Source organism: Cricetulus griseus, chromosome 4 (genome assembly GCF_003668045.3).
Source record: "Cricetulus griseus strain 17A/GY chromosome 4, alternate assembly CriGri-PICRH-1.0, whole genome shotgun sequence".
Lineage (NCBI taxonomy): Eukaryota > Metazoa > Chordata > Mammalia > Rodentia > Cricetidae > Cricetulus > Cricetulus griseus.
In genome coordinates, this window is record NC_048597.1 from 19,478,756 (window position 1) to 19,504,308 (window position 25,553).

General features: G+C 37.8%; 1 protein-coding gene across 1 annotated transcript; it reads right to left on the reverse strand.

The window, feature by feature from the left end:
- Positions 1–6,384: 6,384 nt before the first annotated feature.
- Positions 6,385–15,639, reverse strand: Rbm11 (RNA binding motif protein 11). Its single transcript, XM_035444766.1, has 5 exons — positions 15,554–15,639; positions 12,115–12,287; positions 10,375–10,447; positions 9,563–9,659; positions 6,385–8,006 (listed from the first exon to the last, which is right to left on the reverse strand). Exons 1-5 carry the CDS (start codon positions 15,637–15,639, stop codon positions 7,719–7,721), a joined length of 717 nt encoding a protein of 238 aa, XP_035300657.1. The 3' UTR covers positions 6,385–7,718.
- Between the last annotated feature and the right edge of the window lie 9,914 nt (positions 15,640–25,553).

The window sequence follows — 25,553 nt, forward strand, 5'->3', positions numbered from 1 at the left end:
ACGTATGGGACTAGAGATGGGCACAATAGGGTATGACTGTATTCTATTTGCCAAAGGAGAGAAAGTGCCAAGAAATGTTCTTAGGTAGGAGACTTGTTGCATTTTGCTTGTGATTTGTTCATGAATAGAAGGTTTGGTATGGAGGTGACAGTCTTTGAAAAGGTGAGTCTAGTGGGAGTTCATGGGGCTGCATCTCTTATGAAAAGATTAAGGCTCTTTCATGAGTGGTCCAGATATCCCATGACTGGATTAGCTTTCCAGATAATGGCCTTTAGAATGGACAAGAGAGTTCCTCTGAGTCCCTTCTATCCATACCACTTGCTAAGAACTCAAATTGTCCTGCCATTGTGACGCTGTCCATCACAAGGTCTCTGCCAGAGCACCTGAGTTGATCACATAGCTGATACTGTGCTCTTGAACCTCTAGGACTGTGAGCTAATGAAAAACTTTTCAGTTAATCCAGCCTCACATTTTTTGTTACAGCAGCAGAAAATGGACAGATACAAGAAATATATCCTATACTTGAAGAGAGGCACGCCAAAGAACTACAGCATTCTTTACAGTCCCAAAGTTATCACCTCCCTGACACCAGCATGTTTAGGATAAAGTACAGGTTGTCATAATCTAAATCAGGTCCAGGCATAGATGAGGCCTTTTGGGTTCTTCACAATGGGTCCTCTGTGTCTATGATCATGCAGTAGAGAGACAGGGATAAGAGCAATAGAAACTTGAGTTCAAAAACTAAGGGAATAGAAACACTACAGTAAGAAGTCACTAGTACTTCTGAAATCTTAGATTGGGCATAGACCTATTTAAGTAAAAATATCACTTTTATTAGTGTCACTGACTGAAACGCTATTGGTTTTTCTGTGTTCATCCTTGGCCACATGGAATGGAAAACAGCATTGCCAGGCATCCTTCATATCCTATTTTCCCATCCATATTAGGCAGTAGATGAAGAATGGGATTTCTTTCTATATTGTACCATTTAGATCTTACAATCAGCATAAGCCATGTACACATTTTACTATGAAAGTCCCTTAGCTATTTGGGCCTATGTAACAATTCATATAAGACAATATCCATAAATTTTCTAATGTCTCAGGAAATAAATTATGTTCTTTAAGGTCTCAACAAGGAGATTTTTAGCTGCCATGTATTTGTGATGTATGCACTTAGTTTATTTTCGGTATCTCTCATGTCACATTTGTTGAAGGTATTTATTTCTATAATATTATTTTACTTATAATAGCTATACTCAGAATGATTTACTCAATTTTCTAAAATTTGACTAGAAATGGAAAGTCCTCTTTGCTTCTGTTCTATTCTCTCCCACCAGTCTTATTTAAGTAGTAAAAGGTAAAATAAATATGGTAGCATTTTCTGAATTCTGCCTATAAGTATTGCAAGGTATCCTTCATATCCTCTTTAGTTATGTCTAAGAGAGTTTGACCATAGACAAAGCATGATCATGAGTGACAAAAAATAGGCCTTAATTATCCAGTTGTCCTTAAACTAGCTACACAAGTAGATCTAAGGGCTGGGGAGGAACTATTCTCTTGGCTGCTGCCCCATGCCAAAAATGTGGCTCAACAGATCAGAAAGATAGAAATGTGTATGAACTGTACACACATCTGACACCCTACCTAGAATGTCAAATCCCAAGGCATGCATTTCTAGCCTTCAAAATATAACCTGGGATTAGAAAGCAGTGCATTCAATGAAATATAGTTCCAGCTTGAATAAACTGACATACTATGAAATATCCAAACATAGTTATATTCTCTTACAGGTGACTTAGTATGTTTGAAAAACTCTGATATGCCTCAGTCTTTTCCCTTTCTTTTAAAACTTTTATATTTTATGATTTCTTGCATGTTTTAATATATTCATATATTAAGAAATGACTAAACAAAGTCCATTATTATAGTCATTGCATCGCATACCTAGTTCAGTGAGAATTATTTTGGTGCATGTATGAACAATATATCTAGGGATGAATCCACCCAGTTCTATACTCTGTTTTCCCTGGCAGTGGTAATAGAAATATTTTTAGTTTCATATGAAATATGGACATTTGCTATGACCTAAAGTTTTAGTTTACAATCTAGAAAACCCTTTATAATTTCATTTTCTGGATCTTTGTAACTGGACTTTAAGATCTTTGTCAAGTTGTATTGTTTCCACATGGAGGGAGGCATTTATTTTAGTCCTGCTACTTCTGATTTTTTTGTTATAGAACTGTTTTGGCTTTGTCCAAGCCAGCTAAGGCTGCTATAACAAATTGTCATGGTTTGATTGTATTAAACAGTAAATATCCTCTTTCCATGATTCTGAAGTCTGGGAAGTTTGGGATCCTGGTGGTAGAAGACATGAGATCCAATGAGGACCTACTTCCTTCTTGATGCATATTCTTTTATCCTCACTAGGTTAAGGGACAGGAGAAGAAATAGCTCAAAAAGGCTAAAGATACTTGTGAAGGTTCATCATCCATCTTAATGATCTATCCATTTCAACATACCACCATACCTAAAACCTCCCATCATTTCTAAATGTGTTCATCTATAGAAATATTCCTCAGCTAACTTACAAGTGCAAGCTATTGTTTGTGTTGTCTATGTCCTGAGCCACCTAAAGAAAAAGGTCACTCTCCTGCATGATTCAGTCATCTCCCCTACACTTTTAAATTCTGTAAATTTTGTGTAATATTTACTGAAGATACAAATATTTTCATAAGACCATCCTTAAAAGTTACATCACCTCGACTCCCTCTTTAGCATTTTTTAATATTTCATTCTTGCTGAGATGTCCTGTAATAAATACGCCAGTGTAGACCTTTCCTGATTTCTGAATACCACAGTGCCATAGTGACTGTATCCATAGTGAAACTCTTCTCTAATGTAGTTGTAGATACTCCAGAACTGTGTGATGTTTTGATCATTTTAAAGTATTATGCACCAATTCTACTGAAATGAGAACAATGAAAATTAAAAGGGATAAAGCGGGACCAAGTATCACATGAAAGATGGAACATCTAAATCCCAAATTTAGTGTGGGTGATCCAACACATAGCACAGCAGAGAATATGTAATTTTCATGGACACTGGGGTTCAGATTCATAGTGAGCATCTTTGCCTCTTTGCTGGAGTCTCATCCATTGGAGAATGGTGGGAGGTGAGGGTATCTAAGTACTCAGCAATGGTTATTTCCAAGAGTCTATGTAGAGAATGATGAAAGAACAGAGGAGCAGTATGTCAGGTCGGTCCTGACTCTGTCTTGAGAACTGGAAAAGGGAATGAAACCAGTTTGAAATGGTAGGTTCTTGTCCTTAAGATCTACTTTAATGCTGCCCCTGGGATTTAGTCAAGGAATAAAGACAACTGGATTGCAAAGAAAAATAAAGAGCAACTTTGCTTGTTCATTGTCCTTTAATAATACATGCAGATGAATTTTCATAAGTATTGATTTTGCCTTATCCTTTTAATCTTTAACGTGTATTTAAAACTAACCTTATTGGAAAAAGTTTAAATTACATTGTTACAAGAGAGCAGCTATAAAGGAAGTTGCCTAGCCTTCTAATAGTTCTGAAGATATTTTGCCTCATGTTTTAAAACTTGGAAAATGAATTAAAAGTAAAATTGACACTTCAAAGTAATTATTTTTGAAGGCTTCTTAAAAAGAATATGAATGATAAGTGGCTTCACACCACATCAATAGAGCAAACATAAACACACATTTTAATCTTAGCAAAATGCGATTGTTTTGTTTTATGAAGTTGCAAAGATGTAATTTTATGAAATTGTCTCCTAAATTATGAATAGAGTAATTAAAATAACGTAGTATTATTATAAAGCCAGATGTTCAGTGCATGAGAATAAAAAGCACAGAAAACACAAACAAGAATTTACTTTGTGGTAGGTAGGTTATTTTAACTAACAATTTAGAGAATAAAACAGAGATTCTTTAACTTATATCTCATGATAAGATTAATTATAAGTACTTTGCATACTTATTGTGAAGATGAAACAAAATACCAGAAGAAAAGCTGAAGAGAATTATTTACATTAATAATGAAAACACTTACTGAGAATGTCTCACAAGGCAACCAATAATACAGATTGAAATGGCAATGGACACAAATTGCAAAGTCTCCAGTTCAAAGAGAATGGCAGAAGGAAAGCAAACAAGGGCAGGAAACATGTATCTGCAACAAGTATAAATACCAGTGGGCACTACTTGTTCTAAGTGAAAGACTCCTAAAAATATTAACTGCAAAGGTCAACTAGTAGGTACATAAAAACACAAGGGAGGCATTTATAGGTCATTCCTTTCATGAAAAATCATCTCAGGTCTATGCTTCTGTTCCACCAGTACCACCTCCAGCTTCGACTCCCCAGAACAGCCAGCCAAACACAGGCTTCTTTCTTCCCCCTCTCATACCACATCAAAAGAGAACTGAGACAATTCTTTTGATCCATTGTTCTCCAGAAGGAATTGGGTAGCATATGAAAGAATTTGTCAGGGAACCACAGTGTACTTTTCTAAAGAACTCTGGTGATATATTCACTGAATTTTTAAAGAACTGAAAGTGTTTTTCCTGTTGCTTTTTAAAGGCTCTCTCTCTCTCTCTCTCTCTCTCTCTCTCGTGTGTGTGTGTGTGTGTGTGTGTGTGTGTGTGTGTGTGTGTGTGTGTGTGTGTATACATATTAAAAAATGGAATAATGAGAAATTTTCCACAATAGCTCGCAGGATTCTGGGTGGCAAGTGGCAAGGTTAGAATACAGTTATGACTGTCACCCTAGTGTATATTCCTGTGGTAATTATTATTACTTACTGTATAGAAGTAAAATCCAAAGCATTATATCCCTAATAAGTGCATGAATCTCATCAATACTGTTCAAATAAACAGTATTCTATTAAGATTCCTAAGTAAGTGTAGCGGAATGCAGGAAAGAAGAGATCATAATATTTCATTGTGTGTGTATGGAAATTTCAAAAACAAAGAAAAACACATTTAAAAAAGACACTGTTTGAGCTCTCTGTAGTGAAATATAATTTCCAAAATAGTTTGATTTTGAGGAATTAATTTCACCAGAATAAAGCCCAGGATATCAGTTGTCTTTTTAAGGATGCAATAAGTAAATAAACAAGATTCTCATTTCTGATGCTTTACTCACACATGTAGAAGTAGGGGTATAAGCTCTGCCTGCTCTTTATCTTGGGACTGTACAGTATTCCTCTAGCTTTTTTCTTCCTAGGGACAGGCAGGAACTGGAACCATACAATCAAACCACCGGAGCAGATATTTAAACCACATCTCACTCAACCAAGTCCACCACAAGCAGTATGCTTAAACTTAATATATTTTTAGTCATGAAATTGAACAAATTGTGTCATTTCTACCTTTTTTAGTAGAAATATAAGAGCCTATTTTCATTTTGACATGTGTTTGGCGTCAAAACTATTTAGGTGTAATGGGGATGACCAGGAAGTGAAGTAAGTCACTGAAGCAAGATAGTATGGAAAAACTTGAAAAGATGATCAGTAGGAGAACATCAGCCAAAACTGAACAAAGAAGAAATTTGGGGGGAGAATTTAGGCTAGAAAGGAAATCATAAAGTTTGTATTGCTAATGAGATACCCTAGTGAGTATGTTTAAAAGATAAAGAAGAAATATTGTTGGAATCATAGGTACAGTGTTGGAAATATTGTTAAGATAGAAATCTTTAACCATGCAGTAAAGAAATTCAGCACATATTTGCATATGATATTTTTAACCTGAACAGTGTGGAACAAGGTGTAACAACTTTCACTATTTTTAAATCATAGACAATAACAAAAATCAACTGCAATAGCATTTTGTAATGTTACAAAAATATTGCTTATAACTGCACTTAATAATGAAATTTTGTAGGTGTCCTTTGTTGAAACAGCTAACTTGTAGCACAATGTGTCTTTTCTACAGAGTTGAGGGTGTGTGCACCACTAATTTCTAGTGACACTTTTCCTCATTATGCCATGCCTGCTACATTAAAAACTAACTAAATAAATTATTGAATTGAGAATGTGTAAAGTCTCATTCCATTTTTAGCTTATTAATTTCTTCTCCCATTTGAAGTAGATTCTGAGTTTGGAGGATTAAAATTGGAAAAGAAAGCCCCGTGAAACCAATTATACTAACAGTTCTTCATCCACGTACAGAGCATTTGGAAAACTGACAATTTAAAATTTGGGGGTTTTAGCAAATATTAGCACTTTAAGGGAAGTTTTATACTTTTTTTTCTGAGACAGGGTTTTCCTGTGGCTTTGGAGGCTGTCCTGAAACTAGCTCTTGTAGACCAGGCTGGTCTCGAACTCACAGAGATCTGCCTGCCTCTGCCTCCCGAGTGCTGGGATTAAAGGTGTGTGCCACCAACACATGGCGAAGTTTTATACAAAGAAAGACACCACAGTGAAAGTAACTCTCCTAGCATTCTGTTTAGCTAAATGGCTGACTATCTGAGAATTGACACTAATTTTCTGTCTCTGACGGCAGAGTTATGAGGACATTTTTCTCAGTCAAACTGACTTTATTACACATGTCAATCTTAGTTGCTAAGAAGCACTCTTATACACATCTCTGCTAACATGCCAATCACGCTGACCTAATTTATTTCCATATATATTTATTCTTTTAAATAAATAACACTTATAAAAAAACCAACATGCAAAAGTAACATCCATGTGTGATTTTTCCTTTTCAACTAAGTAGATAAATCCAAGCGGCTTTTGCACGATTCTTTCAGTTAGCTTTAACAAATGTATGCTTTTCATAATTTTGGTTTATACTGGGCTATCAAATTGACATACACCATTCATTTTACTGTAGTCCATTCATCTTCTAAAATAAGTAAATTAAAAACAAAGACTTGGAAGTAGGCATCAAATATACGATGATACATCATTCTATACACTTGCTCATCAGACAATTCACACATTTGCTATATACTTCCCACCCGAGGTGGCAGAAGTAGACAGTGGATGCTAACACCATCACTGATTTTTCTCATTATAAACACTAAGTGAGATGTAAAGAGAGAGTTGTGTCAAATAAAATCATGAAAAGGGGGAATCATCACACAGGGTTCCCTTTGAGCACATGACAGTGAACATATGACAGTTTGTCTTTCCTTTGATATCACAGTCATGGTCACATGGCAGCATCAACCCTGCTCGTGATGCTCAGAGGTACCATATTTAGACATAAAAACTAAAGTGTCAGTTACACAGGGAACGGAAGCCTCCTCACCACATGTTTGTTAGGACTCTCTGTTTTTAAATATTGCCATCAGTTCTCCCAGCAACCTGCAGATGCACCCCTGAGGCCAGTCCACTTTTAGCTGAAAGGCTCAGGTGAGACTTTTGGGAGATCATGGTGCTGAACCCTCAAGGGTTCAGTGAGTTTGGGGAAGCTTCATCCTCAACTCTCAAAAATAAGATGATGAAAAGAGTATTCTCTTGACAATGGGCCAAAAATAACCTTGCCAATACAAAAGGAGTATATTCTATTACTGTTTGAAGGCTTTTATCACTCAGGGCAAAAACTGAATAGCCAATCACAGAGTCATATTTCATATTTTTTTTTAAAAAGACAAGGTGGCCAAGAAATGGGCCACTTGGTACAACAGATTTTTGTTTTTTTTTAGAGAGAGAGTCGAGAGCAGTGTAGATATACTTCACTAGAATTTCTTCTTCCTTTTACATTTCCGGCATCTTTGGCTACCTTCATTTCCTCTCTTATCCTCTGAGCTACTGTCACTGTCACTGGCCTGCCTTTGCCTCTTCCTTTTACTTCTGTGATAAAGGTCAGGGTCACTTGGTTGCTGGTGAGTCCATTCATAGGAGCTGGGTCCAGCCTGGAGGTCTGGAGCGTGGTTTGAGGAACTAGGCCCTGATGCACTGTTGGGAAGTGTAGCTGTCACGTCATAGAAAGGAGGCTGCAGCATTGGACTCTGGGTGTGCCAGTGCTGTGAAGAGAAGACACGTATGAATGAACACACACTCAAAATGCAAAAAGAAAGCTAACGACTCACAGGCACTTGCAGACAGTAAGAGGTGAGCCAAGATGACCTGGGCATACCACAGTGATTGTGTTGGACAAGGGGTTATGGGCATTGCTTCATCTGGGTAACATGAAGCACAAAGACTAATGGGGTCACATAGTATATTAGCCCATTGTTAAGCAGTGTCTAGCAGAAAAATTATGCAAAAGCACATAGGTCATCAATAAACACAATATAAAGGAAAATAAACAGATAAAATAGTGTATTTATCCCAACACAAATCCAGACTATTGTCATTTAACACCTGTTACCATTTAAGAAGTTTCTTTTTTCAGAGCTGGAGTATTGAGTCTAGGACCTTGTTCTTGCTAGGCAGGCACTCCATTCCCAAGGTACATCTCCAGGGAGATATCCTGCTTTTATTTTCAGGGGGAATCTTCTCCAATACTCACAGTTTATCCTACTTGGAAGCTAAGTCATCATTGAAGTTATTTGATTTTATGTAGTTACTTAAAAAACCTATAACCAAAACATTTATAACTACCACCTTCCATTTGGTTGATATATATATATATATATATATATATATATATATATATATATATATATTTTCCGAATACGTGATTCCGGTACTGATTTTAAGTGTTAATGACAATGAAAAGTTTCTCAGGTGCTAATGAAGCTGAGAGCTCCCACCTTGTAAAAAGACACAGTTGTTACTTTTTTAGATAGAGAAACACTTCTTGGGTTTTAACAAGTTAGCTGACATTTCTGACTGTTCTAATCAGAGGACAAGGTAGCATGAAACATTTTTCCACTCAAGTCCAGCTAGACCAAATACAGATAAAATACCCTGGGAGAGACTTTAGTGCCAGGGAAGGCTTCTTGATGATATAGATCAGGAAAGTTTTCTCCAGAAGTGAAAGTGTCATTTTCCTCTGTGGGGCAGGGGGCATGAGAACAAAGTTGGTCCCAAAGCTATTGCCAACAAACCTGTAGTTTTGGATTTGCTGAGTAATACCCTGGGACTTACATTATGTTACTTAGAAAACAAAGAGTTGTTAGGAAAATATTCTAAAATCCAATACCATGATTAAGATTTCTAGGTTACAACCAAGCTTAACACTGGAGGGAGTTCCTTCTAGTAACTGAGAACTTCCAAGTGGCTTTTTAAAACAAAAATACTTAAATGTGATTGATGGCCACACATATGAATATTACATACTGAGAGAAAATCTTCACTCCTAAGAACATCTCTGGCAATGGTCACTTTCTAGGGAATGAGGGATTCAATGGTTGGTTACTTCTGTCACCACTCTCTCCAGCCTGTTGGCGCAGAGTGTGGGACAGTCACATAGTTCTTATGCAGAGGATTTCTCAGAAGCCTGACTGAGCTTGAGCCACAGCATAGTCTGCATTGATGCCAGGTGCAGACTTCAACACCAAAATGTCAAGAAGGGCCATTTTTTTGTTCTTGTGTTTGCAAATTGTTTACTAAAACAAATGTATTTCACACGTACCATTTTCTGAAAGAAAAAATATTCTTGAGGTAAAGCAGTGTTCGGAACTGGGAAAAACTGCACGGGAAATGAAGATCTGCCCACCATCTCATCATTCCTTAGCAAAAGAAGAGAAGCAAGGACATCTTAAAATTCTAAGGTACAAATGTCATTTTCTCATGAAAATAATAGTGACAACCTTATGTAAGTAGAAGAAGAGTTCCCTGGTAGCTTTTAACATCAAATGCTTGAACACATACCAATAATGTGTCATGTCATTGATGATGTAATGACATGGCATTGCATTAATTACTTAGTTATAAAGTATGGAAACTACAGTATAGAGAATCACATTTGTCTTCTAGAAGGGACATCTTAGGTCATGTTATACTTTATTTATTTATTTATTTATTTATTTATTTATTTATTTATTTTGGCTTTTCGAGACAGGGTTTCTCTGTGTAGCTTTGGAGCCTATCCTGGCACTCACTCTGGAGACCAGGCTGGCCTTGAACTCACAGAGATCCACCTGCCTCTGTCCCCCGAGTGCTGGGATTAAAGGCGTGTGCCACCAACGCCCAGCCATGTTATATTTTAAAAAAAGAAATACTCAGATATGAACATAATGAAGCAAAAGACTTGCAGTCACTAAGAGTACATTAGTTTTCTATAGATAGAAAAGCAATGTAGAATTTTTACCTTTTTACCTTTTTTACCTTTTACAACTTAGCTAGACTGTTACATGCATAGATTGCTGTTTTAATATACTTGTTGATATCTGACAAGTTAGGATAATAAAGCCCATATTTATTCAAGAGCATGCATTTGATTACCTGAAGCTGTGTGAATTTATCTTAACACAGCTCTCAAAACTGTGGCTAGCTGGTTCAGAAGAGCGAGAACTACCTTTAAAGAGGCAGAATTAAAGAGAATAAAACAGAACAGAAACATTATTTCATGACATAATTACTTAGAGATTGAACATTATAACATTTAAGTGATAAACTTATCCCAAGCTCCAAATCTGGGGGATCTGGCCTGTAGTTCATCATTTGCGAAACTGAGGTAGACAGATCTAGAGTTTCAGAATTGCTTGGGATGTATATAGTGAGACCCTATTTAATAAAAGCCAAACAAACATAAGCATAAAACCTTATCTTTTTTGTACCAGTTAAGACATATGCACATATATCTAGAGTCACATTTACAGATTTTTATATAGCATTATAAATCACTGGATGAAAACTGTATTTAGACTAAAAGGGGAATTGTAGGGGAAGCTGTAGCCAGCCCCTAAGAAGGTGTGGCTACAGCTTCCCCTACACTGACCTACGTCCAAAAGCCTTGGGCAGATATAAAGTTTGCGCAGGCATGGTACTATGTGCGATATACAATGCTGTTTTGTTGCACATTACTGTAAACTAAAAATGGCACACCATCAGTGTCATTTGCTCCTAGAATATAAGATATGAGTTCCCTAAACATTATGGACAAAGGCCAATTTAACTTTACACAGACTGTGTCAGAACATAACACACCCAAGCTTATTCCACCAATTGGCAGGGCGGTGGGGGGTGGAAACAAAGGCAGAGACAACTTTTCTTTTGCAAGAAGACATGATTTTTGTTACTGTTGACCTTAACAGGTCAATAATATTGATACATCAATTACTGAGCACCAACCTGGGGAGGCCCCATGGTACTCAGATGCCTCTATCTGTCCTTTCTCAGTCTTCAAACACTCTATGCTCTTCTCCTTTATAGATGACTAGTTCATGATGTGTGTAACACATTGTCTTTAAGTGTAAAATTCAGGACCTATCAATGTTCATAGAATGGTTTCTCCTGAAAGTCTAATTGGGAAAGACTTTCTTCAAGATAGTAGGTACTTGAGCAATGTCAACAAGGTAAAACAGTCTTGCTATGTAAAATTTAGAGTTACTAGTTTTTAATTCATGGAGATTTTCAAGTTGCTAGCAACCTTTATAGGTACTTGCTGGTTGGTTCTAAAATAGAATTAAAGTTTTAATATAGAACATATAGGTTTGGCTTAGTAATAAGGTGGGCAATATCAATTAATTATACATTCAACATTAGTTATGTACCCCCCCAAAAGCAACAACAGTGATTGCAGAGACATTTTTTTTGTCCTATACTATAAAGAAAACTAAATGTGTAAGCCCCTGAGAACAGGGCCAACAAGAGAGCACCTTTTGAAGATTGATGGGTGACAGAGCCTACCAAACAGACACTGCAAAAATCAATAGTGATGACAAAACACTTTTTATTGTCCTACATCAGTGATTTGCAATGTGTGGGTCAAGACCCCATTGGGGGTCACAGATCAGATATGTCTGCTACAGTTCATAGCAATATCAAAATTACAGTTATGAAGTAGCAATGAAATAATTTTATGCTGGGGGTCACCACAACATGAGAAACTGTATTCAAAATTTGCAGCATTAGGAAGGTTGAGAACCACTGTCCTACACTATATAGAAAACAAAATGCAGAAGCCCCTGAGCGTAGCACCAACAAAGCACACTTTGAAGAAGGACTAGTGAGAGAACTTACCAAACCGATACTGCACATTAATTGGCCTCCCATACAAACGAATTCCATTCAGCAAAGCTATGGCATAAGACACAGATTCAGGATGCTTGAAGCAGACAAAGCCAAAGGACTTCGGCTTTCCATCTCTGTCTTTGCAAAGAGTCACTTTGGTTAGTGGTCCGGCCTGTAAGAAACTAAAATTATTTTCTCATAAATCCAAAGATTTTGTTTTGACATTGAGATAAATGAAATATTCAAGTTAGGCTACAATAAAGAACAGTCCTAAACAGCTCCACAAATAACACATCTTCCCAATAAACGATGCAGCTACTCAATCTTTCCAGCTTATCAAAAACATTTGTGGAAAATGAGCTTATATAGTTCACATATTACAAGGAAAGAAAGACTATTTTAGGCTTTACAAATTAACTTAGAGAATATTTGAATCTCAGAGTAAAATAGTACTACCTCTTAGTACAGGTCAGCAGTCTTTAACAGAAAAGTAAATTGTAATGAGAAATATCATGTTGGTTGAGTTGGTTGCTGTCAAAAAGTCCTGCTAAGAAACCTCGAAAGCTCTAGGGTGATGGCTCAGTGGGTAAACGTGCTGCCACAGAAGTGTGAGGACTGGAGTTTGAATCAGCAGAATGCAAATTGCCAGAATTCAGGGGAGTGTAAGTGTTCTCTGACCTCCACAGGCATGTGGCGGGACTCACACATACATATTCATGAATATGAATTCTTGTACACACACACACACACACACACACACACACACACACACACACACACACACACGCACACACACACGTGCTCACATGCACAAATGCCTATGTATACTACGCAGTGTTTCTAAGAGAAACCAAGTCTATTATGCATTTTTATCAAGTAGCAAGGCTTCATAAATATGCTCAAAGCAAATTTATTTTCATATTTTTAAGATCTGGTAGAATAGGTAAACTATTCATAAGAGTGAACAATTTAAAATGTAATAGCTAGAAATATTATTCCATGGTGAATTATTCAAACAGCATAAAGTACCACAAATTGTGAGTTTCAGAATGTGTGGCTAGGAAAACCTGTAGTGGATGAAACAAAGCAAAGAAACAAAGCCAAATACTAGACACACTGATAGTCACATCTGAGGAAAAAAAATGCACCAATTAACTACCTCCATGACTGTGACTGGAGGATATGTTCACAAAGACCAGAACTAACTTAGAGCTGTATAATTTAATGGTTATTTTTCTCTGCAGAATTGGGTAAGTACATACATATTTGCTTTTCATCCATAGGAAAGTACTGCCATCCTTACAATGGTGGTGTGTCTTGGATTTACTTCTTCTCTGAATGTTTTGTCCAGCTCATGTCCCCTTTCTTTGGATAGGATGAATTTAGCAAAACAATTTCCCCATTGCTGCCTCCTCTGTGAAGACAGCTTCCTAAGATTCTTACTCAATGCATTTGAAACCACAATCACTGTCTTTCCCCTACTTTAAATTTCTACTCTAATATTTCTTGGCTCAAAGGACAAAAATATATTTTAATTTAAAAAGGATATTGATAAATTTGAAATAGATTATTAAAAATTCATATAGTAATAAAGGACTTCTGTTTTCTAGTTTTTGTTTTCCTCTCCTAACATTACAGTACACAATAGCATACAAAGACAAGATTGACTTATAAACACAAGCCCAAACTTCTTATTTCCTGAGGGCTGGCGATTGAGCCTAGGATCTTATGAATGAAAGGCAAGTGCTGATCCCCGAGCTACACTCCCAGTTCTGTTACAGCATTTTAAAGGTAAAATTCAATGGACTTTTCTGAAACCAACAATTACATAACTTTCTTTTAAAGTCAGAATGAGAACTTTTCAGGGCAGCTGAAATGGGGTTTTGCTCATGCTGCTGATGTTAAGTCATTCAAATAATCCTTTTCATTAGCAAATTCTCCATGGGCAAAAGGAAAACAGGCTTGACCCATTAAGCGGGATTTAAATTTTAATTAATCAGGAAAAGGAAATCATAATAGAAATAAGGAGATACTATGTGTTACCTTTTGTATGCACACAACTGATGCAGACCTAGTCCTTACTGTCTACATAGCTCAGGTGTTTGAGGATTTGCAATCCCAGAAACCATCACTCTTCACTGTCCCCCCTTGGAAGTTCAAGAAGGAAGTTTACTAGAGGAGCCAAAATTACTCCTTTTCTGAACAGTGATTTTCAATCCATATTGTGTTATTAAATATATAATGATGTTTTTAGAGGGGAAACTTGAAAATGGCAACAGATAAAGATAAAAGTCTTAATATAAATAATCTTTAAGGAATAAAAACTTTAATGTTTAGGAGGAGAGACCTTCAATGGGGTAACAAAGGAGTGCTTTGCCTAAGTTTAGAGAAAAAGTGAGTCCTTTAAATATTATTTCAAACAAAATAATCCTGCCACTGCTGTTACCTAAACTTGACCTGAAACGCATCTCTGTTACTGTGTCCCGGAGAATTTCCCCTTATTTTGAAAGTGCAAGTCTCTCTTGATTTCCATTTATTATTTTATTGGTAATAATAGTTATTATTACTAATAACAATAGTCCTATTGGTAGCGGCCAACAGCAATGCCTATAGATGTTTTACTGAGCTAACTTTATTTCTGGCAATCGTATTACATTCCAGACCCTATTACTCGCATTTGACATTATCGGAAACCACATACTAAGACTCACATACCGACTGACATCCAGTCACAATGTAGACCTCAGGGCTCCTACTGCCAACCTTTTTTTTTTTTTTTCGTACTATTTACATGTCTGTTTTGCAGATGAACATAAATCATGGGAAACAGTTTTAATCTTCCCCTATAGAGTCTCTTCTCGGCGGCACTTTCGATTTGCTCCGTAATTCTGAGTCATTAACCAGCCAGATGGGGGAGGATGAAGACACCCTTCTCTGGCAAGTGTGTTTACCAGTTCACAGAAAAGTCCCGAAGGTCCTCCAAATGAAATGCGGTGGCATGGACCAGGGAACCCATTAGTTAGTCATGGTGAATTGACTGCCTAGCATTTCAGGAATCACTTGTATGATTCTAGAACAAACTGCTTTCCCCCATCTAAAGGCTTGACAGAAAGGGCAATGGCCAGGGACAGGTACCGCATTCAGGTTGGACACAGAGATGCTCACTCCCCCATGGAGACAGTGGCAGGGTGGTTTTGTGTTCCCGCAGCACAGCCAGGGCCCGCAGAGGCTCTGGGGGCCCTCACTCGGGGCTGGCAGGCTGGGGACTAGGGGTGGGGAGGTCGCTGCCCACCCGGGGCTGCAGAGGAAGGGACGTTCAAGCCACTGATCCCCGGCCACGCACTTGTGCGCCCAAGTGAAGGAGGGGAGACCCGAGCTCCGGTGGGGCGGGGTCCCGGGGCTCCAGAGCCGCCGCCCGGCCTTCCCCGCGGACGGTACCTGAAGGAACAGCTCGTAAAGAATCTCTTCCCGTACTCGGGCCTCTAAATTGCCCACAAACACGGTCCTGTCAGCCTCCTCCTGAGCCGGGAACATCCCTGCGGTCCGCAGCCAGGGGATGGAGGAGATGCCGAGGCCCCGCCCCCTCGCTCCGCTTTACTGCGCGGCCCCGCGAGGGAGGGCGGCGGAGGAGCCCGAGACGGGTGGGTGCGCGCTGGGGGCAGGGCGGGGCGACCACGCCCACACGCCCCGCGGGAGCCGCCCACTACCCCGCAGCCCCGCCCCCATGTGGCTGAAGACACTGTAACTGACCCCAGGGCTTGGCCTGCAAGCTTGGAATAGTGCCTCCGTCTCTTCCTGAACAAGATTAATTATTGATTTCAGGTCCTTTAAAACAAATATTTGAAATAAAATGACAAGGTAGATGGTTTACGATTGACAGACTTCACTAGACGTAAGCCGAGGGTAACGAGAAAAGTTAACGTGTCTCTAAGGAATAAGTGGGTCCATCATTAACACGGTAATGCTGTTATTTGTAAAATGTAAAGAAATGTCTACATGCGTAGCTATTAATAGCAGAGAGAGCTAAACTTAATATTTAATCCCTTAAGTGATCCCAAGATAGATGTTTGAATATATTCTGTGGTCTCTGAAAGGCCACTGAACTGAAGAAAACACTGTGTATCTAATGAATCATTACACAATTCCTTCCGAGGACCCTAATCGTCCTGCAAAGAGCATTCATTTATGAGAACACGACTTGGTCTTTAGTTAGTGGAGTGGTGGGAATTCAATTTGAATTCGGGAGACATGCTTCTGCTTGGTTGATTGATCAGATAATTCTTTTCTAAAGAAAAGGAAATGGTTGAGAAACTCTTACAGAAATGTTCAACAGAAATGTTCTTACAGAAATGTCTTAGCCACAAGGGAAATGCAAATTAAAACTGCTTGAAGATTTTATCATACCACAGTTAAAGGGCCAAGATCAATCAGAAAAATGGCAGAACACAAGAGCACCCTGGCAGAGATGTGGGTAAAGGTGCACATTTATTGATTGCTCAAACTGTTTCAGCCACTGTGGAAATGGATGTAGCCTTTCCTTTGGAAGATCTGCCTCCAGATCCAGCTACAGTACTCCTCTGAATACACCCAAAGGACTCTACAACCTACTACGCTGTTATCCATATTCATTGCTGCTCTATTCATAAATTAATATTCATACTACACTGAAATTGGAAATGGTCTAGATTTCCATCAACTGATGAATAGATAATGAAAATGTTACACATTTATAAAATGTCACACATTTATTTGCTTGCTAAAATTAAAATTAGGAAATTTCCAGCTAAATGGATAGGACTAGAAGCAATCATCCTGAGCTGAGTGAGGTGACAGACAGACAGACAGACAGACACACACACACACACAATAAAAACAACAAAAAACCTCCAAAGCACATGTTTCATATGGTGTGCTTCCATTCATATGTAGATGTGAGTTTACAAGCTTTCAATATGCTGCAATCTGAATATTCATGGATCCAGATACCTAGGAAGCAGCCAGAGGAAAAGAGAGGCCATCCTAAGGAAACAGAAATAGAATGTAGTATTATCAAGAGATAAAGGAGAAGTCAGAATAGGAGTACTAAATGGGGAGGTGGGATAGAGCGGGGTGGAGGAGGAGTATGGGAGGGGCGACTAATGCTGAAGGTTATTTGAAAAACCTGTGGAAACCAACTACTGTAGACCCTTCCCAACTATATTACATATATATGTGAAAAAGTGAATTAGAGACACTCAATAGTATGAGAGATAATAATACTCCAACTAGACATCTTATGCCACCAATAAAACCCCCAGGTCCAGGGATGGGTTACAGCTTATGGACTCACTAGCCAAAGGGATCTCAACCTATCATCCATAGCTTGATTGTAAAATCTGATTGCTGAAGACAACATTTAGGTCATCAAAAACAGAGAAGTTGAGCTTGTGCCCAGCTAGAAGCTTCACCCCTCCTGAATAGCATCCGTGGTGCTACAATTTACTCTGTAGACTAGCACAGGAAAAAGGTAAACATAAATATTATCCAACTACAAACCCTGTGACCTATAACAGTGAAATGCCCACCAGACATACTGGTACCATAGTGACGCAAATATTATGGGAGTAACCAACCACTTTTTGATTGGGCTCAAGGTCAACCTGATGAAATGGGAGTCATATCAGACACTGCTAAAATGGCCAAGGATCCAAGATTAGACAGCTCATGGACCTATGGGGAAACACACTGCTTTTATTTTGCAACCAATTGATTCTGAATGACATATTGTTACATGCTACAAGCTGAAAGATCTCACAGTAATTATACAGCCATCATCTCATGAGAAACTTGGAAGAATTAAGGATTCTCCTGATGGATGAAACCAGAACAAAAGTTGTATTTGGGGTTATAGTCTTGTGAATGAAGTAGCTATTTCTTGCTGTAGATTCTCCCTGTAGCTTATTCCTTTCTGCAACAAACTTGGGATTAACTTCTCAAATTTTAGCACTATCTGATCATTTACTGGGAACAAATTCCCCCATGCATTTGGAGTTTACTGATTACACTCCCTAGCTATGTGTAAAACCTGTTCTCCATTAACAGGTCCTAGTCTACTGATTCTATTCTTTAGCTACCTACATTTGAGACCTGTTTCTCTCTCCATTATATTGCAGAGATCTGACTTCCTGAGATTATCCTTATTGACAGGCATTAGATCAGTGTTTAGGTTCCAGGCAAAAACATCCCATCTAAAGACATTTCCAGATATCCAAGGACATAGAATTACTACAAGTCCAAAGTTGTCTATTCATAGCAGCCCAGATGGATAGAAAAAAATAATTATGCCCTAGCTTTACCTCACTGGCAGATAGAGAAGTGATAACTTAAATCAACCTGCACTAAAAGATTCTCAGACTTTTTGTTTTATTAACTCAAGATTTTAGCATAGAGATATACTGCTCTCTCCTGCTTCCCCTGAGAAGATAAAGACAAAGGTAATCAGCCCATTGGCTCATCATCAGGGAAAAGTAAACTTTCCTGAAGGCCTGTGTAGTCACTGAGGCCAGAACTCTTCGAGGTGCCAGGTTTTGTCTCTTGTGCAAATCAAACTTAGACCCTCTTTTTGGCCTACAACCCTAAGCAATTGATGCTAAAAGTTTCTCCTAGCAGTTTTAGTTTATTGTTCTGTGGGTAAATCTTATCTGCCTTTCTGACCTTGAGAAACTCAAACCTCACATTGAATTGTAAAAAGAATTACTGTTGTAAATGTGTATATTATATACACCTGTACCCTTAAGAACTGGGGAAGAGATAAGAAGGAGAACAGCAAGAGAGAAAGAGAGAAGAATAAAGGAACATGCAAAGGAGCAATTGTGTGTGAGTCGATTCCTTTTGCCCCTCAGATTTTACTTCCTTCACTTATTTGTAGTTCCTTTCTTTTGAACTCTGAGTGAAAAATTTAAAAGCAAAGCACTTTTAAAGATTTTGACAGTTGTACCCATAGATCAGTGTGTCACTCAGTCTTCATCCGAGAAACTTTTTTTCTTGCAATAGATGGGAGTTAACACAGAGCCCCACAACTGGACAATATACAGAGAATAAGGACTTGATAGCACTTGGTGCTAAATGGAATGTCTTCAAAAGTCCCTCCCATTGAGGCTCAGAGACCTAGGAGGGAGAGGAGGAAGAATTGTAAGATGGTGGATGACTCCGAGCAAACACCATCATCTGTACACCATAGGACTGGCAAACATATGAAATAGTTGAAACTACAGTAGCATGCAAAGGACCTGCACAGGTCTAAGCTAGATGGGATCCCATCACTGAGAGGGTAGAAGTTGAATGGTCCCACACCTAAGCAAGAAGCTATTTGTGTTTAATACCAGCTAGCAGTCCATTTTTACTCTTATTATTGAAGCTTCCCCAATACATGTATGAAGTTGTGATCTATGTATGTAGAACAGATATCACTTATTCTTGCCTTCTCAACATTCTTTCTGGGAAAGAAAATAAGAGGAAAACTAGACAAGCATGTCAACAGAAAACCAGTAATAATTTTCACATGTTTGTCATATTCAAAACAAACATGTTAGTATCCAGGCATCTGTACTGGCCTGTCCTTGGGGTTCTGATAGGGTACATCCTCAGTTGCAGCCACTAAGAGCACCACCTGTGCACAGTCACTATGTTCCCTTTTAAAAGAGCCTTGCCCACCTCCCATCCTCCTCTCTCTCCCTTGCTCTGTCTGTTCCTCTCCCTCTCTCTCTCTCCCCTTCTCTCCCTCTCTCTCTCTCCCTCCCCCCTCTTCCTCTCCCTCTCCTCCTTCTTTCTCCTTCTCTTTTCTCTCTCCTACTCTCCTGTCCCAAGAGTTTGGTTTCCCTCTTCCCCTTTCCCCCAGTAATAAACCCTTAGGCTTGAACTCCCTGTTGCATGGTGTCTTTTCTCTCATGCGTTCCTTTTTTTGTTTTTTTAAATTACAACAAAAATATTTTTCCTTTTCAAATTCTAGCCACAAGAGGCAAGCTAGAATCTAACATTTCAAAATAACCACTATGTTTTAGATACATAATGATATACACATAAAATGCTGGTCAGCTTCATGGGTGTGGATTTTGTTATTGATTTTTAGCTCTGTGAAGAACTTAGTTTGTAATCAAAATGGTGATAAAATACAAGTTTCCTTGACTCTTTCTATTTCTGGCATTTCTAGTAACATATTTTTTTCTATGCTTTCCAAAAACATATTCTCCCATGCCACTTCTGAAATCCTGAGGTTAAGGAGTAAAGACATCTACAATTAGGTTTCCTAGTCCCTTAAATCCTACTTGTGTAGCTAAACATTTGGAAGTTATTACAGAGTCTTTGACTTAAACATGATCTCCTAACAGAAGCCAGCAGGAGACAGTAGACTCCCTCACCTTTTCTAGACGGGGGAGGAGCAAGAGTCATTTTTACAGGAAAGCTCGCCCGACAGAAACCATCCTATCCAACAAGAACTTTAATGAATTACAGAATTTCTTTTTCGTGAATTCCAGTGTTTGTTTTACAGTTTCTGATTCCAAATGAGAATATACATTTTTCTATGTCTGATGCATTGGGTAAGATTTGGTAAGATGTTTATTAATCGATTATCATTAAATGCTTGTAAAATAATATGGTTTATATTCTGTTATGCCATTATAATGCGAAAGATTGGCTGATTATGGTATTTATTCTAAACTAGACTGCTATTAAGAGGGTATGTGTGAGCACTTACACGCATGTGCATGTGTTTGCTAAACTGGAGCTCTATGTTGTATTGATTTGTCAGGAGATAAAGAGGAAATAAATAGAAATATTCAAGATAAAAAAGTGATTAAGCAGTAAGGAATTAGTTCAAGGTTTGAAAATCATGACTATCTTGCTTTCATTTCATTTCTTTGAAAATCTTATGTGTGAAGAGAATTGTTGAATAGGTAATCTGTCAGTTGCAAATCGAAATTATCAATAGAGCAAAACTTTTCTTTTTCTTGTTTCACGTAATACAAGTCCCAAACTATCTAATGGTTGTAGTTGAGAACTGTAATTCTTCTGATGGTTGGTAATGGGAATAAAGCTTGCTAATGTCAGTAATGTGACTTTCTACTTCATGGGTGAACTTCTTGTTCTAGCATGAAGAAGAATGACTTGTTAGTTATGGTTGAATGAGTCATTCTACTTTCTGTAAATAAAAATAGTAGCAAATTCATAAGTCGAGATGAACATTAATCCTGTGGTAGAATTTTTCAAAAGATTATTTTCTTGATGTCTTAAATATCTTTAATAAATTCATGACTATTAACTCTAAAAACCATAATCTACCAAGTAGAAATTAATATTTGCTTTTATTTTTCAGTTGAATATTTGAACTATACATAGTTTTTTAGAATTTAGTAGTTTATATTGTAAATTTTATGCAGTAGAGTGGTTTTTTTGACATTTTAAGTTTGTGATACATGTTATCAGCATCTTGACTGAAAGCTAGAGACATTTGAACTCTATGCTGCCAGACTCAGTTATCCTCTAACATTATAGTTCATAGTTATTTTGATACCATAGTTTGTACACTTTAGTGTAGACTTCCAGAGATTGTTGTTTTGACTAGAACTAGCCAGTTTCCAACAGGAAAAATTGAGTTATAATTGTTAAATATTTTTTTTGTTTTTGTCAAAAGTTTAGCTCATTTATGCTGATTACTAAAATAGAATAGCAGGACTTTTAGGTACTAACAGCAAACAGGAAATATAAAAATGGAAGATTTTGGTTTCTAGAGTGAGTGCCAGGATAGGCTCCAAAGCTACACAGAGAAACCCTATCTTGAAAAAAAAATAGAAGATTTTTATAACTTGAGAAGTAGACTTAAGCTTCTTTCATTAAAAAAACAAAAAACAAAAAAACTCCAGTCGATTAAGAGAGTTTGCTGGATTTTCAATGGGCTATTCCTTTTAATCATCTTTTGTTTTGCTTGTGCACAGTTTGTCTTTCTTCGCTGGAGATTCTGTTCTGTGCTGTGTCTAGTTGGTCTCTCTTATCAACACTGAACATTATTGATGAGGTCTTCACTCTACAAAAGTAAAAACATCCCAGAAAACTGAGTCCAACATTTAAAAAGTATCTATAGACTACAAGGCAGGGAGAAAGGTAGAAACAGATATTTATCTACATATGTATTCAGATTATATGCACATATATTCTTATTGCAGTTGCTAACTGCTAAATTTGCCGTTTTTGTTGTTTCAGTTGTCTTTGTAGTAAGGATAGGTAAATATTTCTGTAAGGGGCGAGATAATAAACAGGTGAAGTTTTGTGAATCATAGAGTCAATGTTCTGGTTTTCAGCTCTGCTGTCTGAGTTTGAATGCAGCTTTAGGTTCAGTGAAAACAGACCAATGTGGGTCTCTTAACAAAACTTTATTCAATTAGTTATAATGTTTAAATATCATAAAATATCAACATTTTATCTTTTTCATTCATTTAAAACCATGAATGTTGAGGCTGGAAAGATGGCTCAGAGTTAAGAGCACAAGCTGCTCTTCCAGGGGACCTGGGTTCAATTCCCAGCCCCCACATGGAAGCTCACACCTTGTGCTCCTGTTCTACGGGATCTGACACCACCACACAGACATACATGCAGGCAAAACACCAATGCACATAAAATACATATAAATAAATTATTTTTTAAAAATGGAGGTATTCTTAGATTATTGGCCAGATTTGACTTTTATGACACAATTTGTGAATCCCTATGTTTTAGTCCTGTGGGAGACATATTGAAGATTGGTTTATTATATGTCATAACTGAGAAAATTGAAACAGAGATTTGGAGTCATTTTTTTCTAAAATTATAGACCTTGGCCTATGCTGCATAGCTTAAATAGAAATTTGGTTAAAATGCAAATGGTTTTTGTTAATTTAAATTTTTAATATTGCATACTTAAGTACATAAGTACTATACTTAAATCATTTTTACTATATCCTCTCTCCTTTTATATCCACTATCTCACTCACTGGTGACTGGCATTCTGTGTATGAATAAAGCGCCCATATCACTCTTGCCCTCCCAAGTGGCACTGTGTAAATTACAATAAGAATAGTATGGCAAAAACCCAGAGGCCACAATCTTTCCGTGAGACAACTGAAAGTTAACAGTGGCCCAGGGAAATGTTCAGTTCTGGTCACTGGGATGAGTAGAAGTGTCTTCAAAGATAACCTGAGAAAGTGTTTCCATTTATAATGTGATGATCAGTTCTCTGTCCAAGTACAATTCAGTTCAGCAGCCACTCACTAGAAGCATTATAACTCTACATTCAGTTGTAGTACATTACTACAGTGTATGACTAACTGCCACCCAAACATCATGAAATTGGGAAATTATTTAACCATTATGAATTTGTTTTTATATGTACAACACAGATGTATGTATCTGAATATACATGTGTATGTGTTTTTTTCCTTTCTTTTTGAGATTTTTATAGATGGGTACTATAGCTGCATCATTTCTACCTCTCTCTCTGCTCCAGTTCCTCCCAAATTCCCCTTTGTGTGACCTTTAGAGATTTGATCTTGTACAGCTTCACTTTCTTCACTTAATAACTGGAGGGCCAACTACTAAATAGAGATAAGGCAGGGCTTGCATGCAGTAATTGCTAAGGAATCATGAGTCATAATTGCCACTGTAGTTATGATAAAATTTATTTTATTTTCTGAGATGAAAAAAGAAAGTTTTTTTTTCTCTCTCACAGACTATTTAGAATGGAAGTAGAATTTGAGGCAAGTAGCAGAAGAAGATGCTTGTCTATTTTTAGGATGTGTGCATTGTTCAATGGCTTTTTAACTACACAGTTATGGGCTTCTTGCATTCTCAGCTTATAAAACCCTGAAAGTCACCAGACAGATGAGCCGCTCTCAGCTGTTGCCAAGTTTGAAGTGAGCTGGAAATTAAAGATTGCAATAGTAGATGGGAGAGCACTTCTGTCTCCTCCTTCCATTCTGTGGTGAGAAAACCATCCACTTAAGTGAAATACGAAAGAAAAATTTGTCTCAGAGAGGATGAAAATGGAATGGAATGGTGGTTACCTGAGGCACTGAGGGATGATGGACGAGGGCAGAGGGATCTTCCAACAGATACAAGAAGATACAGAAAGATAGGAGGAATGAACTGTCGTACCTGTTACATAGGTGGCTATCACCTACCAAAAATGTACTGTGCAGTGCAAGATAACATAAGGATTTTGATTGTAGTCACCATAAATAAGTGGTAAATGAGATATGAATTCAGATATGAATTCCCCCAATTTCAACTTTATGCAATATAGCTGTATTGAAACTTTATACTCCACCATTTCTTTTTGTTCATCTTAAGTGTTCAGTTTCATGGGTGTGACATTGTGATATGTAACACAAAAATCATATTTATCAGGCCTCATTATCTGCAGTATGGCATTCATTTGTCTTTTGTGTAAATTTCCCCCTCCTCCTTTTAGTAACAAGTCCATAACTTGGAATTGCACTGCTCATGTGAGTTTTAGTAGAATTAATTCTGTGTATATTTGGACCATGATTTATCTCCATGTTTAATCAAATCTTCTCTATTCTTATGTAAAATACTTTTGCCCTTCAGTATTTATTTTATGTGAGTATATATTTCTATTTCCCCCCTTCCAAATTACTGTTTTTCTCTTGAGGATCTGTTCTCTATTCCTTCTCACACAGTTTATTTGAGTTCAATGTGGCAAGTTAGGATAACATACTCTCTCTGCTCTGGCCAACTCTAGAAGGAATTTTTCTTTTTTTCCTTTTTTGGTTATTAGAAACAAGCTTCGTTTACTTGTCAATCCCAGTTCCCTCTCCTTCCTCTCCTCCCCTGCCTCCTGACCCCCCTCCATCCCAACCCCATTTTGTTCCCCAGGGAGGGTGAGGCCTCTTCAAAGTCTGTCATATCATTTGGAGCAGGGCCTAGACCCCCCTGCCCTGTGTGTCTAGGCTGAGACAGTATCCCTCCATGCGGAGAGGGCTCCCAAAGTCCATTCCTATACTAGAGATACATACTGATCCACTACCAGAGGCCCTATAAATTGTCCAGACCCCCAAACTGACATCCTTGCTCATGGAGTCTGGAACAGTCCTATGCTGGTTTCCCAGCTATCAGTCTGGGGTCCATGAGCAACCACTTGTTCAGGTCAGCTGTTTCTGTGGGTTTCTCCAGTCTGGTTCTGACCCCTTTGCTCATCACTCCTCCCTCTCTGCAACTGGATTCCAGAGTTCAGCTCAGTGTTTATATGTCAGTGTCTGCCTCTGCTTCCATCAGCTGCTGGATGAAGTAGGATGGCATATAAGATAGCCATCAATCTTATTTTCAGGGGAGGGCATTTAAGGTAGCCTCTCCTCTGTTGCTTAGGTTGTTAGTTGGGGTCAAAGTCATAGATATCTGGACATTTCCCTAGTGCCAGAATT